The sequence below is a fragment of the Cajanus cajan genome, chromosome 5 (assembly GCF_000230855.2).
Source record: "Cajanus cajan strain Asha chromosome 5, NIPB_CcT2T_4, whole genome shotgun sequence".
NCBI classification, from domain to species: Eukaryota; Viridiplantae; Streptophyta; class Magnoliopsida; order Fabales; family Fabaceae; genus Cajanus; species Cajanus cajan.
Genome location: NC_138521.1, coordinates 60197260 through 60210474, shown reverse-complemented (window position 1 = coordinate 60210474; position 13215 = coordinate 60197260). Strand labels below are relative to the sequence as shown.

The following is a 13215-nucleotide window of genomic DNA, read 5'->3' as shown; positions in this document are numbered from 1 at the left end:
AACGAATCACCAATAATATAAAATTGTTAAAAATTATATAATCCTTGCGAATTAGATGTACAAATCATTTAATCAATTTCATTCTAAGAAAATAATTTGATATAATTAAATTATTTTGTATGTAGTTAACATTTACTCTCACTTATGAGTGTTAAAGATCAAGTTACATATTTGATATGTAATTAATTTTATAAAGAGGCATATAAAATAGTATTTTCTGAAAGGATGTAAAAAAAAAAAAAGGAGTGTTCCGGGTGAAGAACACTTGTCTCCTTACTCCTTTCTTAGCTGTCTTCCAGTCTTTCTGAGTCTTCCGTGCCGACTGAATCACTAACTCCGAATGGTGGGGAGGGTACCTGCAAAGGCACTCCGACGATCAAGTCAGTGTTCGGTTTAGAGCAATAAATGTGCTAGTGGGAATAGTAACGTACCTCATTTATGTCATATCACCTGTATATTTATAGTGACATGTTTGGGCCTGGTGGGCCTTCATTCTTGGGATGCGGGTAACACGTGAATTAACCTTAACCCTGTCTTAATTTGGCCTGGTGATTAGTATCTTAGTAGGTATCTGGTTTGCCACGTGTTCACCAGTGTTTGATTTGCCACGTGTTCACCATGGGTTTTTCACTATGCTTTCGGCTAGGCATAAGGCCGAAGGGGTGTTCGGTCAAGCTTGGGACCGAAGAAGTGTTCGGTCAAGCTTGGGGCCGAAGGGGGTGTTCGGCCAAGCTTGGGGCCGAAGGGGTGTTCGGCCAAGCTTGGGGTCGAAAGGACGTTGTTGAGTAACTACTACTCTTTGGGTCTTTCCCAAGGGACCAGAAGAGTGTTCGGCCTAGCCTGAGGCCGAGGGGGTGTTCGACTAGGTATGGTGCCGAGGGGGGGAGCTGTGGTTCATCGGTTTGGGCCCCCCTCTCGGCCTATCGTCTGACCGAGGGGGTGCCACGTGGTATTACTCTTCGGTTCGGGCCCCCCTCTCGGCCTATTGTCCGATCGAGGGGGTGCCACACAGTATGACTCTTCGGTTCGGGCCCCCCTCTCGGCCTATTGTCTGACCGAGGGGGTGCTATATGGTGTGGCCCTCCGGTTCGGGTACCCCTCTCGGCCTATTGCGTGACCGAAGGGGTATCCACCGGTACACTACCCCCCCAAGCCCGAGGGTGAAAGACGAAGGGGTTTTACGAGAAAGAGGTTCGGGGATATTCAGGGTTTGAAATATGGGGGGACGTGCATTTTCGGGAGTCGTGTCGAGTGGATAGTGACAGTTGCATGCTACCGCCGCCTTAGGGTTTCGTGCCTTGGGGTTGTGTCGTTTGGCGTGCAGGTGCATTTATTATGAGCCTCTTGGGTTGCCGTGAGTGACTTATATATAAGGTGTTGAGGTGGGGCTCTTTGCCTTATACTTTCTCTGCATCGCCTCTAGTCTTTCTTCTCTGAGCCGAATACTCCTAAAAGGTTGGTTTTATTTTTTGATCTTAGTGATAATGGCCACCGAAGGTGTTACATTGTCGTCAGGGTTCTCGGCCAGCGAGGGGGGATCGGCCCAAAATCCGGATGCCGAGATATTGGCGTTTAACGCCGAAGTAGAGACGATTGGGGGTCTTAGTGAGTCGGGCCCCGAGCGTAGTGGGGAATCGGGGACTTCCTCTGGGTCGGAATTGCCCGATGCCGAAATGAGTCCCGGGGATTATAGGCAAAAATTTCCCCCCTGTGAGGTCCCCGGGTACGACTGGGTTGATGGTGAAGTGGCGGCCTACTTCTCCCGTTTTCATGAGAGGGCCGCCGTGATACGCCTTCTTAGCCTTTGCACGTTGGGCCGATGGGAAGGTTGGGACCCTTATCCGATCATGCTTCGACGATGCCGAGCCGAAGGACCTGGGGAGCTCGATCTGGTTTTCCTTGCGAAGCGGGAAGAGCAGGGGGATTTCTTTTACATGTACGAGTGTTTCTTTCGGGAGTTAGGGATGTCGCTTCCTTTTGATGATTTTCAGATGGGGGTCCTCCGTGTATTAAACGTAGCTCCGACCCAGTTGCACCCGAACGCGTGGGCTTATATGCAAGCGTTTCGGGTGTTATGTAAATACCATTACGTAGAGCCGACTGTAGGTTTGTTTTTGCATTTCTTCTGTACACGTCCGTCTAATAAGACGATTAAGTGGTTGTCGCTAATTCGAAACCCCGACCGACCACTGTTGACACCCTTTACGTCGTCCTTTAAGGGCTTCAAGTCAGGGTTTGTGAAGGTAATCATAGACCCTGTAGCCGGCAGAAATTATTTTTACGATGCCGATGGGAAGCCCCTTTTTCCTTTTTATTGGACTCGTCAGCCTCGGAAGTACGATGACTTCCCCGAGGATATGATGACCGATGCCGAATTGTCGGCCTTAAGCGTTCTTAAGGGATTGCCGAGGTGCATCCCGTCTCGGTTTCTGGTGCTGCTTCCCAAATCGCCTCGGCCTCGTTTTGAGTTAGAGGGTATGTGTTGTTTTATTTCCCTTTGCTCGTGCTTGTTAGGTTGATTTGTGACTTGGTGTGTTTTTGCAGGTTGGATGGCGCAGCAAGGTTTGGGCTTGTCATACCGGCAGTTAATGAGGAGCAGGGCTCCGGCTGGGTCCTCTGCTGAAGATCATCGCAGTGTCGCGATTGATTCCCAACCGCAAGTGATGGAAGCTCCCCAACCGGCGCCCCCTGTTATTGCTCTTCCCGACCCAAAAAGCAAGAGGAGGAAAGACAAAGGGAAGAGAAGAACTGACGCAGCCGGTCCGGAGGTGCCACGGCCGAAGCAGCGCAGGGTTGAAGGGTCTTCGTCGGACTTGGCGGTCCCTTCGGCCATTGTGGCCAAAGACTTTCTGTCTGAAGAGATCCGGCCGTCGAGGATGATGTCTTCGGATTTGCTGTCGGCTCAGGGTCACACGATGCTTGACTCGGCCTCTCCCTCGGCTCGATGGGCTATGGCCTGTGAGTTACATGTTCGGGCAACGGCCATTTTTAGGAAGATGGCCTTGGAGCCGATGGGTGATCTTCATAACCTCCAGAAGAGTTTGGAGGATACTAAGGCGGCCCTTCAACAGTCCCTGTCGGCACAAGAGGCGCTTTCCAACGACCAGGCCGCGTCCGATGCTGAGATTGCCCGCTTAAAGGGGGCGTTCGCGGAGATGGAGGCTCGGGCCTTGGCGGCTGAGGAGGCAAGAGTCCAAGAGGCGAAAGAGGCCGCTGCTCGGGAGGAGGAAATGAAAGCCGAGGCCGATGCTGTTATGGCCTCTTTTCGGGCCGAATGCGAGGATAAAATTGTGAAGGAGCACGAGGAGGGGTTTTGGCACGCCGTTCGGCAGGCAACCCACTTCGGTGCTTTTCCCTCCGACTTTTCATTTGAGTTGAGCAAGGACTTTTTCCAGGGAGAGTTCCTGGATTTTGCCGAGGCGCCGGATGACCTTGAGCCGGATAATGCGGCCCCGCCTCGATCAGCCCCCGCCGAAGACCCTGGGACGACTTTGAACGATGACGACGACGAGACCGAGCAGACAACCAATGCCGATTAGGCGGCCTTTGCTCTCGTCTTTTTGATGCATCTGTTTTGTTGATGATGTATAGGGATAGGGTATACTTTTTGTTCTTTTTTGATTCCTTAGGCCGAATGAGCCAAATTTGATTGTACCCCCCCGGCCGTTAGTGCCGTTTTTAATTGAAATGAAGTTTTAGTTCCTGTTCGGGCTTTCCTTTTACTCTTGCTTATTTACATAGATATTGTACCTTCATACGGACCTGTTTCCATTTTAACAACAACGTAAAATTTTCTTTTAGCCGAGTGAGGTGTACCTTGGAGTGAGATTGCATGAAAGCCAGTTAAGATTTTCAACCTTGGCCGAGCAAGTGGCTCGGGAGGGAACTGTTTTTTCAACCTTGGCCGAGCAAGTTGCTCGGGAGGGAATTGTTTTTTCAACCTTGGCCGAGCAAGTTGCTCGGGAGGGAATTGTTTTTTCAACCTTGGCCGAGCAAGTTGCTCGGGAGGGAATTGTTTTTTCAACCTTGGCCGAGCAAGTTGCTCGGGAGGGAATTGTTTTTTCAACCTTGGCTGAGCAAGTTGCTCGGGAGGGAATTGTTTTTTCAACCTTGGCCGAGCAAGTGGCTCGGGAGGGAAATGTTTTTTCAACCTTGACCGAGCAAGTTGCTCGGGAGGGAATTGATTTTTGACTTGTAATTAAATTGGACGGATAAATGATTCAGAAGGGGCTTGTTTCATTTGATATGGTGCCTCGTTAAAAACCTTTCCCAGAAAAACCTCCTTCACATTTTTATAAGAGGGTAAAACCTGAGGAAGGAAAAGAGTACACCGAAACAATTACAATCTGTTAACTAAAATAATGCTTTAAGTGCGTTGCGTTCCATGTTCGGGGAATAGCCTTTCCCGAGAGCTCTTCTAACTTGTAGGCACCGTTCTTTAAGTTATGCACTATGCGAAAAGGGCCGTCCCAGTTAGGTGCGAGTTTGCCCTGAGCTTTGTCCTTCCTTGCTTCACCGGTAACTCGCCACACGAGGTCCCCGGCTTGAAACTCCCTCGGTTTCACCTTGGTTCGAATTCTCTTTGCCAACCTGGTTCTACAGGCCTCCATGTTCACCAATGCTTGCTCTCGAGCTTCGTCTACCAAGTCCATCTCAATATTGAGATTTTCCCGGTTGCTATCCTCGTCAAATTGTGTTCGCCTGAGAGAAGGCTCTCCTACCTCAACTGGTATCATTGCATCTGTGCCGTAGGTTAGCCGAAAGGGGGTCTCCTTGGTTGAACTCTGAGGCGTGCATCGGTATGCCCACAAGATTTCTGGTAGCTGGTCTGGCCATGTTCCTTTAGCCTGTCCGAGACGTCGTTTCAACTCTTTAAGGATAACCTTATTTGCTGCCTCGGCCTGACCATTGGACTGGGGGTGCTCCACCGAGGTCATTCGGTGCTTGATTCCTAATCCGTTCAAAAATTCATTGAAACGTCGATCGGTGAATTGCAGTCCGTTGTCCGTGATCAAGGCGTACGGGATCCCAAACCGGGTAATAACGCTTTTCCAAAAGAATTTTTGTATGTTGCTGGCTGCGATGGTGGCCAATGCCTCCGCTTCGATCCATTTTGTGAAGTGGTCGACGGCTACAACGAGGAACTTGACTTGGCCTTTTGCAGGTGGAAATGGTCCCAGAATGTCCATACCCCAGATGGAGAACGGCCAAGGGGTGGAGATGGAGTGTAACCCCTCGGGGGGTTGGTGATTTAAAGGTCCGTGCTGTTGGCAGGGCTTGCATTGTTGAATGAAATTCGAACAGTCCGCAACCAAGGTTGGCCAATAGTACCCTGCTCGGAGAACCTTGGCTGCTAGGGTTCGGCCTCCCGAATGAGTTCCACATACGCCTTCATGAATTTCTCGCAGCACATAGTGCGCCTGGTCCGGTGTTAAACATTTCAACAGGGGGGTCGAGAACCCTCTTTTGTATAAGTCCCCCGCGATCAGGGTATATCGTGCCGCCGTAATCCTCATCTTTTTTGCCTCCAATGGGTCATCAGGTAATATTCCGGCTGTCAAGTACCCCTTTATTCCTGTCATCCAGTCAGGGCTTTCAGGCTGGACCTGTAAGCACTCTGGTTTGGCGATGCTGGGCTTTGGCAAATCCTGTTGTATCACACTTCGTAAGTGGCTGACTTTCTTGCTGCTGGCTAGCCTGGCCAATTGATCAGCTCTTACGTTGAGTTCCCGAGGCGTATGCTTGACTTGGACATCTTCGAAATCGGCCTTCAGCTTATTGAACGCATGAAAGTATAACAGTAGGGTCGGCTCTTTGATCTGGAAGGCGCCGCTGACCTGCCCTATTACTACTTGTGAGTCACTCCAACATTGTAATTTTGAGATGCCCAAGTCTTTTGCCAGTCGTAGACCTGCCAAAAGGGCTTCATACTCAGCCTGGTTATTGGACGCTTTGAAACCGAAACGAAGTGACTGCTCGACAACTACGTGACCCGGTCCCTCTAAGATGATACCCGCTCCACTGCCTTGTTGGTTCGACGATCCATCTACATGTAAGGTCCAAAGTTGTGCGTCGGGGGTCGCCGTCAACGTGAATTCGTTCAAGAAATCAGCCAAGCTCTGCGCTTTTATGGGCCCTCGTGGTTCGAATCGGATGTCGAACTGTGACAATTCGACGGACCAGGAGACCATTCGTCCTGCCAATTCGGGCTTTCGCAGAACCTTGGTTATGGGAGTGTCAGTTCGGACGAGCATACGATGACTTTGAAAGTAGTGTCTGAGGCGTCGAGAGGTGTGGACGAGGGCGAGGACCGTTTTCTCAAGGTGTTGGTATCTGACTTCGGTATCTTGCAGTACTCGGCTGATGAAATAAATCGGCATCTGCTCCGATTTTTCTTGCACCAAGACGGTGCTGATGGCCCTGTCGGACACTGATATGTACATGATCATGTCCAGCTGGGGGTCGGGCTTAACCAACATCGGCGGGGGTAGCGAGTATCACCTTGAAGCTGTTAAAGGCTGATTCGCACTCGTCGGTCCACTTGAACTTGGTGGCTTTCTTTAGAAGGGACATAATGGGTCGTGATTTGTCTGCCATGCAAGGCAGGAACCGAGCCAATGAAGCTATTCGTCCTGCCAAGCGTTGTACTTCTTTGACATTAATCGGACTCCTCATGCTGATGATAGCCTGACACTTGTCAGGGTTCGCCTCTATCCCCCTTTGCGACAACATAAAACCTAAAAACTTTCCCCCCGCCACTCCGAACGTGCACTTAGCCGGATTCAGTCGCATGTGATGGCGTCGTACTTCGTCAAAGATGGAACGTAGGTCTCTGAGGTGGTCGGGTCCTGAGGCAGATTTGATCACCATATCGTCTACGTACACTTCCAGACTTGTCCCAATCTGGTTACGGAAAATCTTGTCCATGAGCCTTTGATAGGTTGCCCCCGCGTTTTTTAAGCCGAATGGCATTACCTTGTAACAATAGTTCGCTGAATCAGTGATGAACGCGGTTTTGGCTTCGTCCGGGGGGTACATGGGTATCTGATTATACCCGGAATAAGCGTCCAGGAAGCTTAGTCTAAAGTGGCCGGCCGCGCCATCGACTAGTGCGTCGATGTGAGGGAGAGGGTATGCGTCTTTAGGACATGCCTTATTGAGGTCGGTATAGTCAGTGCACATCCGCCACTTGCCGTTTGACTTCTTGACCATTACTACGTTGGCTAGCCAGGTGGAGTACCTGACCTCCCGGATGAAACCTGCTTGTAACAACTTGGTTGTCTCCTCTTTGACTGCTCGGGCTCTTTCTCCACCCACTTTCCTCTTCTTCTGGGCAACGGGCTTGGCGTCCTTACACACAGATAGCCGATGGCAATGGAAACTGGGATCAATTCCCGGCATATCGGCGGCAGTCCAAGCGAACAAATCAGCGTACTGTACCAGGACTTGTTTGATCTTACACGCATCCGTTTCGGATAGTTGGGAGCTCAGGAATGTGACCTGTCCCTCTTTCGTCCCGAGTTGAAAAGGAATTGTTGTTTCAATCGGCTCGACCCTGCCCTCGTCTGCCACTCTCGGGTCCAACTCCAAATCATCGACTAGGTCTCGCTGGCTGGTGTCTCCGATGACATTAACATCTCGGGAAGAACTCGGCGTCGGTGGAACTTTTAAACTTGCAAAGTAACACTCTCGAGCCGTCTTCTGGTCTGCGTGGAGGGTGATGATCGCTCCCTCTTCCGAGGGAAATTTCATGGCTAAGTGAGGTGTGGAAACGATGGCCCGGAGTTTGTTTAAGGATGGCCGGCCTAACAAAATGTTGTATGAAGTGTTGGCGTGCACAACCACATATCGGACTTTGATTCTCCGCCTATGGTGGTCGTCCCCAAAGTAGGTGTACAGGTCGATTGTTCCCCTGGTATCCACTCGTTCACCAGAAAATCCGACTAAGGGCTCACCATAAGGTATTAGTTCTTGTTCGGGGATGCCGAGCTGTTCGAATGTTTTCCAATATAGGATGTCTGCCGAGCTTCCTTGATCAACCAACGTCTTCTTAACCACGCAATTGTTGATTTCGACACTGATGACCATTGGGTCATCCTGTATCGGGTCTACCCCTTTGAAGTCTCGGTCGGTAAATGTGATAGGAGGCATGTGAATGGTTGCTCTTCCCACGGCATTTACCGACTTGATAGCTCTCAAGTGCCTTCTTCGGGCGGAGGACGTGCTTCCTCCTCCCGCGAAGCCTCCGGCAATTGTATTTATCACCCTCCTGGGTTGACTTCGTTCAGGCTGCCGGTCACTTCTTTCGGGGGTCCTGCTTCTTTCCCTAGATCGATGCCTTGGGGGTGCTCTATCACTTTTTCCTCTCCTTTCCTGAGAGTTGTGATATCTCCTCCTTCCCGACGGCTGGGTGAAGTTCTGTAGATGGCCAGACTTGACAAGGTCCTCAATGCGGTCTCGGAGAGCCGTGCATTCTTCGGTGGTGTGTCCCCTGTTCCTGTGGAAATGGCATGTCTTGGTTTTATCCGCGTGGGGCGGAGTCATGGCTCGACGTGGGACTGCTAGGATTTCTGTGGCTAGCGCCTGCTCTAACACCTTAGCTCTGGTGGCGTTGAGCGGTGTGTACTGCGTATACCGGGGCCCCCTGTGGGCTCTTTCCCTGTCGAGGACGTCCTTCGGGCGTGGTTTTGGGTTGAGTTCCTTCTCAACTTCCTTCCTTCCTAGAAAGGAGTCGGACCGGTTCTGGTTTCGGAACTCGGCCAACTCTTCCATCTGCATGTACTTCGTGGCTCGCTGTCGAAGCTCATCCAAGTCTCTAGGTGGTTTTTTGCATAAGCTGTTGACGAATGGGCCTGGTCGCAGCGCTGTGGTGAGGTGGTGCAAGGCCACCGCGGGATCTAGATTTCGAATGGACAAAGTCATCTTTCCGAACCTTTCCATGAAGGCTCTGAGGGGCTCCTTCTTTTCTTGGCGGATATTGATCAACGCAATGGACGTGAGTTGATGAGGTCGGCTTGTAGCGAACTGTATCACAAAGCGGGAAGATAGGGATGTGAAAGAATCTACCGTCCCGGGTGGAAGCCGAGTGAACCAATTGAGTGCGGGTCCTTTCAAAGAAGTAGGAAAGACTTTGCACATGATTGCGTCGTCATCGGTGTACAATCCGACCTGTGTGACGAATGCATCGAGGTGCTCTTCAGGGTCGGCGGTTCCATCATACTTCTCCAGGGTTAAGTTTTTCCAATTGTCGGGTAATCGAGACCCGGCAATGTCCGGTGTGAATGGTGTTCTTCCCTGCCTTCTTTGTTGATCTTGCGTTGCGGTGGTCGGCACTCCAGACGGCCGAGGAATATTAACTTCCTTGTACCATCCCGAGGATTCGCCATGTTCCCGGGTTGACTGATTTTGTGCGTCGTGCGTGGGCTGCCACGTCCGGTTATCGCTCCTGAGCTCGGCGTTCTCTCTTCTTAAAGCTGATAACTCGTGAGCGTCCTTTTCTCGGAGCCTCCTGAGTTCCATCATTTCGGCCCTTAACTGTTCGAGGGCCGAGGAGGGATTAGGTTGCTGGGATCGGTCCACGTATGATTCTTCCATTCCGTCGTTCTGATCGGTTCGCCGTATGGGAGTACCTCGGGGCATCCCGTAAGGGTGCTCGGTGGCTACGTTCTCTTGCTGACTTCTCGTAAGTACCATCTTGCTCCGGGGTCGAAGACCGTTCTAACTTCGGGGTCGAAAACCGTTATAGGTTCGGGCCCCACGGTGGGCGCCAAAATGTTCCGGGTGAAGAACACTTGTCTCCTTACTCCTTTCTTAGCTGTCTTCCAGTCTTTCTGAGTCTTCCGTGCCGACTGAATCACTAACTCCGAATGGTGGGGAGGGTACCTGCAAAGGCACTCCGACGATCAAGTCAGTGTTCGGTTTAGAGCAATAAATGTGCTAGTGGGAATAGTAACGTACCTCATTTATGTCATATCACCTGTATATTTATAGTGACATGTTTGGGCCTGGTGGGCCTTCATTCTTGGGATGCGGGTAACACGTGAATTAACCTTAACCCTGTCTTAATTTGGCCTGGTGATTAGTATCTTAGTAGGTATCTGGTTTGCCACGTGTTCACCAGTGTTTGATTTGCCACGTGTTCACCATGGGTTTTTCACTATGCTTTCGGCTAGGCATAAGGCCGAAGGGGTGTTCGGTCAAGCTTGGGACCGAAGAAGTGTTCGGTCAAGCTTGGGGCCGAAGGGGGTGTTCGGCCAAGCTTGGGGCCGAAGGGGTGTTCGGCCAAGCTTGGGGTCGAAAGGACGTTGTTGAGTAACTACTACTCTTTGGGTCTTTCCCAAGGGACCAGAAGAGTGTTCGGCCTAGCCTGAGGCCGAGGGGGTGTTCGACTAGGTATGGTGCCGAGGGGGGGAGCTGTGGTTCATCGGTTTGGGCCCCCCTCTCGGCCTATCGTCTGACCGAGGGGGTGCCACGTGGTATTACTCTTCGGTTCGGGCCCCCCTCTCGGCCTATTGTCCGATCGAGGGGGTGCCACACAGTATGACTCTTCGGTTCGGGCCCCCCTCTCGGCCTATTGTCTGACCGAGGGGGTGCTATATGGTGTGGCCCTCCGGTTCGGGTACCCCTCTCGGCCTATTGCGTGACCGAAGGGGTATCCACCGGTACAAGGAGAGTATTTTATGTTGCTCCTCCTGAGTGAATTTCTTTTATCAGTAATTTTTGCTCCTAAGTGATTGGGTAGGCGTTTACAAACTTAATTTTGTTTAATTCATGTAGATTAAAAGTATTTTTTTTACGAAGATTAAAAGATAATTGTTTTTAATAAAAGTTGTTATTTGGATGCGTTGATGGAAAACTCTTTTTTTAGGCCTTCAATTACTAAAAAAATGTGAAGACTATTTAAGTATTGTTGTAATTGTAAGTTACAAAGATTTATTTTTTGGCATTATATATGACTTTGCACAAATGCACCATACATGTTTGGACAAAAATCAAAACCATTTCAGTGCTAAACTTTGTAAAGATATGAATTTAGGTTGTTTGGGATTTTGAGATGCTCGCCAAGTGAATGTCTCATTACTTGGTAAACTCATTTGGCACCTTCTCCATTCTCCTGGGAAACCTTGGTTGCAGCCAAGTACTAAAACACAAGTACATGTCTGGTCAATATGGGGGAGGGGTGTTCATGGATGATTTTTTTAAAATTCAAACCGAACCGAACCGATCTATTTTATAAAAGTGGATTAATTAACCGATCCGTTTTTATAAAGTGGAACGGTTTGGTTTCTTTAAAATATAAATCGATTTTTTTAAAATTGGATCGGTGCGATTATCCATTTTTTATTCATATACAGATCGATTTTAAAAAAAAAAATCAAACCGAACCGAACCGATCCACTTTGTAAAACTGGATCGGATAATGGAACCGGTTTTATAAAGTAGATCAATTCAGATTTTTTTTAAAATGGATCAAGTTTTTCAATATGAATCGAATCAGTTATGAATCGGTTCAGATCAATTTAGAATTTTTGCACACCCCTAATATACGGCTAGGTCGGGTTTCAAATGGCTGAAACAAGTTCCTCATGATAGTGCAAATGCTTGTTGTAAAATGGAGATTGCGGGTCCCTGAAAAGATAAAATTTTTAATGTGGCAAGCACTAAAAATGAATGGTGAATTACATTTTCAAGGACTTTTTTTTTAGTTTGGTTAGAGTCAGAGACTAAATTGAGAACGATATACAATTTCATAGGCTAATTGTTAAGTGTCTTTTATTCATATATTCACTCAACTTTTGGCACTCTTTTTGGATGAATTGTAAATATATTTATGCTAATTTACTCTTTAAAAGTTATATTAGAAGATAGAAGAGTAGTAGAAGAGTTAATGTTGATTTTCTCTCTTAAGTGCAGCAAAAATTGAGGAAAAGACTTCTGCAGCCAAAGCTCTGGTTCTGCGGCTATAGCTGTAGAAATCTGGAAGGAAATTCTAGAAGTCATAAAGTTGCAGCCATGGCTGTGGTTCTGCAGCCATAGCTGTGGAAACCTGCAGTGCAAAATTGGGACTCTAGAGAGTTACAGCCATAGTTGTAGATCTTCAGCTAGAGCGGTGAGGCATTGGAGATCAAGAAAAGTTACAGAAACTCACAACCATAGCTGTGGTTCCATAGCTAAAGCGTCAGAAATTACTTAACCATGAAGGAGTTGCCACAGCTATAGCTGTGAAACCACAGCTGCAGCTTTGGAGGTTTCTTCACCCTGAAGGACTCTCCACAGCCATAGTCGTGGATCTACAGCTATAGCCGTGGGAGTAAAAGTCACTTTTTGGCCCTGTTTTGAAGCTCATATAAAAGGGGGAAAATGAAGAAACAGGGGGATCACGAAAAACAGAGAGAAAAACAGATTGAGAAGCACGTGAAGGGAGAAACGGAGCAAGAACGAAGACTTGGGCAACTGGGTTATTTGGGAACGAAGCCCAACCCCTTGTTCTCATCTTCTACTTTGTAATCTCTTCTTTTACTTCTTAGATCTTGTAATGGCCATGTGTGGCTAAACTCATTAAGGATTGGTTGGATGTAACTACTAACTCCTCTTCTTCTTAAATATATGCATTTTGATCTCATTATTTGTGCATTGATTCTTCTCTTAATGCTTATATCGGCTTGATCACCCGTTGTATGATTTTTGTTTTTTGAATCCAGTTGGAAAACGTTTTTGAAAATCCGAACTGAATCTTGCACCTAATCAATTATTGTTCTAGGAATAGACTTGATTTGGTTAGTCACATTGTTCAAGTTATTGTTCTTAATGCGAAGTATTAAACTCAAAACATAGAGGAATCATGTTTTGAGCTTAATGACTTTAGGATTCAACCTTGAGGAATCTTGTTAGATTACTTAATGAACGTGGAAATAATGGAATTAGAATCGCATGTATTTTAAGAAGATCTATGAGTTAGCAAGTGCTTCTGAACCAATCCTTATTTCTTAACTATTGTCTTTACTACTTTTAGTTTATTGTGTGGTTCTACCCTATCTTCACTCAGTTGCAATCATAACAACATTTTCATTTAAATCATTAGAGCAAGAACTACTAAACACTCAAATCCCTGAGGACGATATTTGAATACTACTTCGAAACTTGGTTCACTTGCCAAGTGGTGTGTTTGCAAAAAACCTCATCACTAATTTGATCATTTACTCTAAATACATATCT

General features: G+C 48.1%; 2 protein-coding genes across 3 annotated transcripts; one reads left to right on the top strand and one right to left on the bottom strand.

The window, feature by feature from the left end:
• Positions 1-175: 175 nt before the first annotated feature.
• LOC145958407 (uncharacterized) lies at positions 176-5593 on the top strand. Its single transcript, XM_083075531.1, has 2 exons — positions 176-2475; positions 2545-5593. Exons 1-2 carry the CDS (start codon positions 1485-1487, stop codon positions 3537-3539), a joined length of 1986 nt encoding a protein of 661 aa, XP_082931657.1. The 5' UTR covers positions 176-1484; the 3' UTR covers positions 3540-5593.
• Positions 5594-6321: 728 nt separating this feature from the next.
• On the bottom strand, positions 6322-10754 carry LOC145958406 (uncharacterized). 2 transcript variants are annotated; one of them, XM_083075529.1, is made up of 2 exons: positions 9958-10754; positions 6322-9882 (listed from the first exon to the last, which is right to left on the bottom strand). In XM_083075529.1, the coding sequence occupies exon 2, from the start codon at positions 9691-9693 to the stop codon at positions 6469-6471; it is 3225 nt and encodes a 1074-aa protein (XP_082931655.1). In that variant the 5' UTR covers positions 9694-9882; positions 9958-10754; the 3' UTR covers positions 6322-6468. The 2 variants fall into 2 exon arrangements, with proteins under 2 accessions (XP_082931655.1, XP_082931656.1); XM_083075530.1 differs by having other exon boundaries at positions 9977-10754.
• Positions 10755-13215: the final 2461 nt, after the last annotated feature.

Bases quoted from the DNA above. Each gene is read 5' to 3' on its own strand.
- LOC145958406 (XM_083075529.1), bottom strand. From the start codon at position 9,693: ATGGTACTTACGAGAAGTCAGCAAGAGAACGTAGCCACCGAGCACCCT.
- LOC145958407 (XM_083075531.1), top strand. From the start codon at position 1,485: ATGGCCACCGAAGGTGTTACATTGTCGTCAGGGTTCTCGGCCAGCGAG. The intron at 2,476-2,544 runs GTATGTGTTGTT...GTGTTTTTGCAG, and splicing joins GCCTCGTTTTGAGTTAGAGG to GTTGGATGGCGCAGCAAGGT.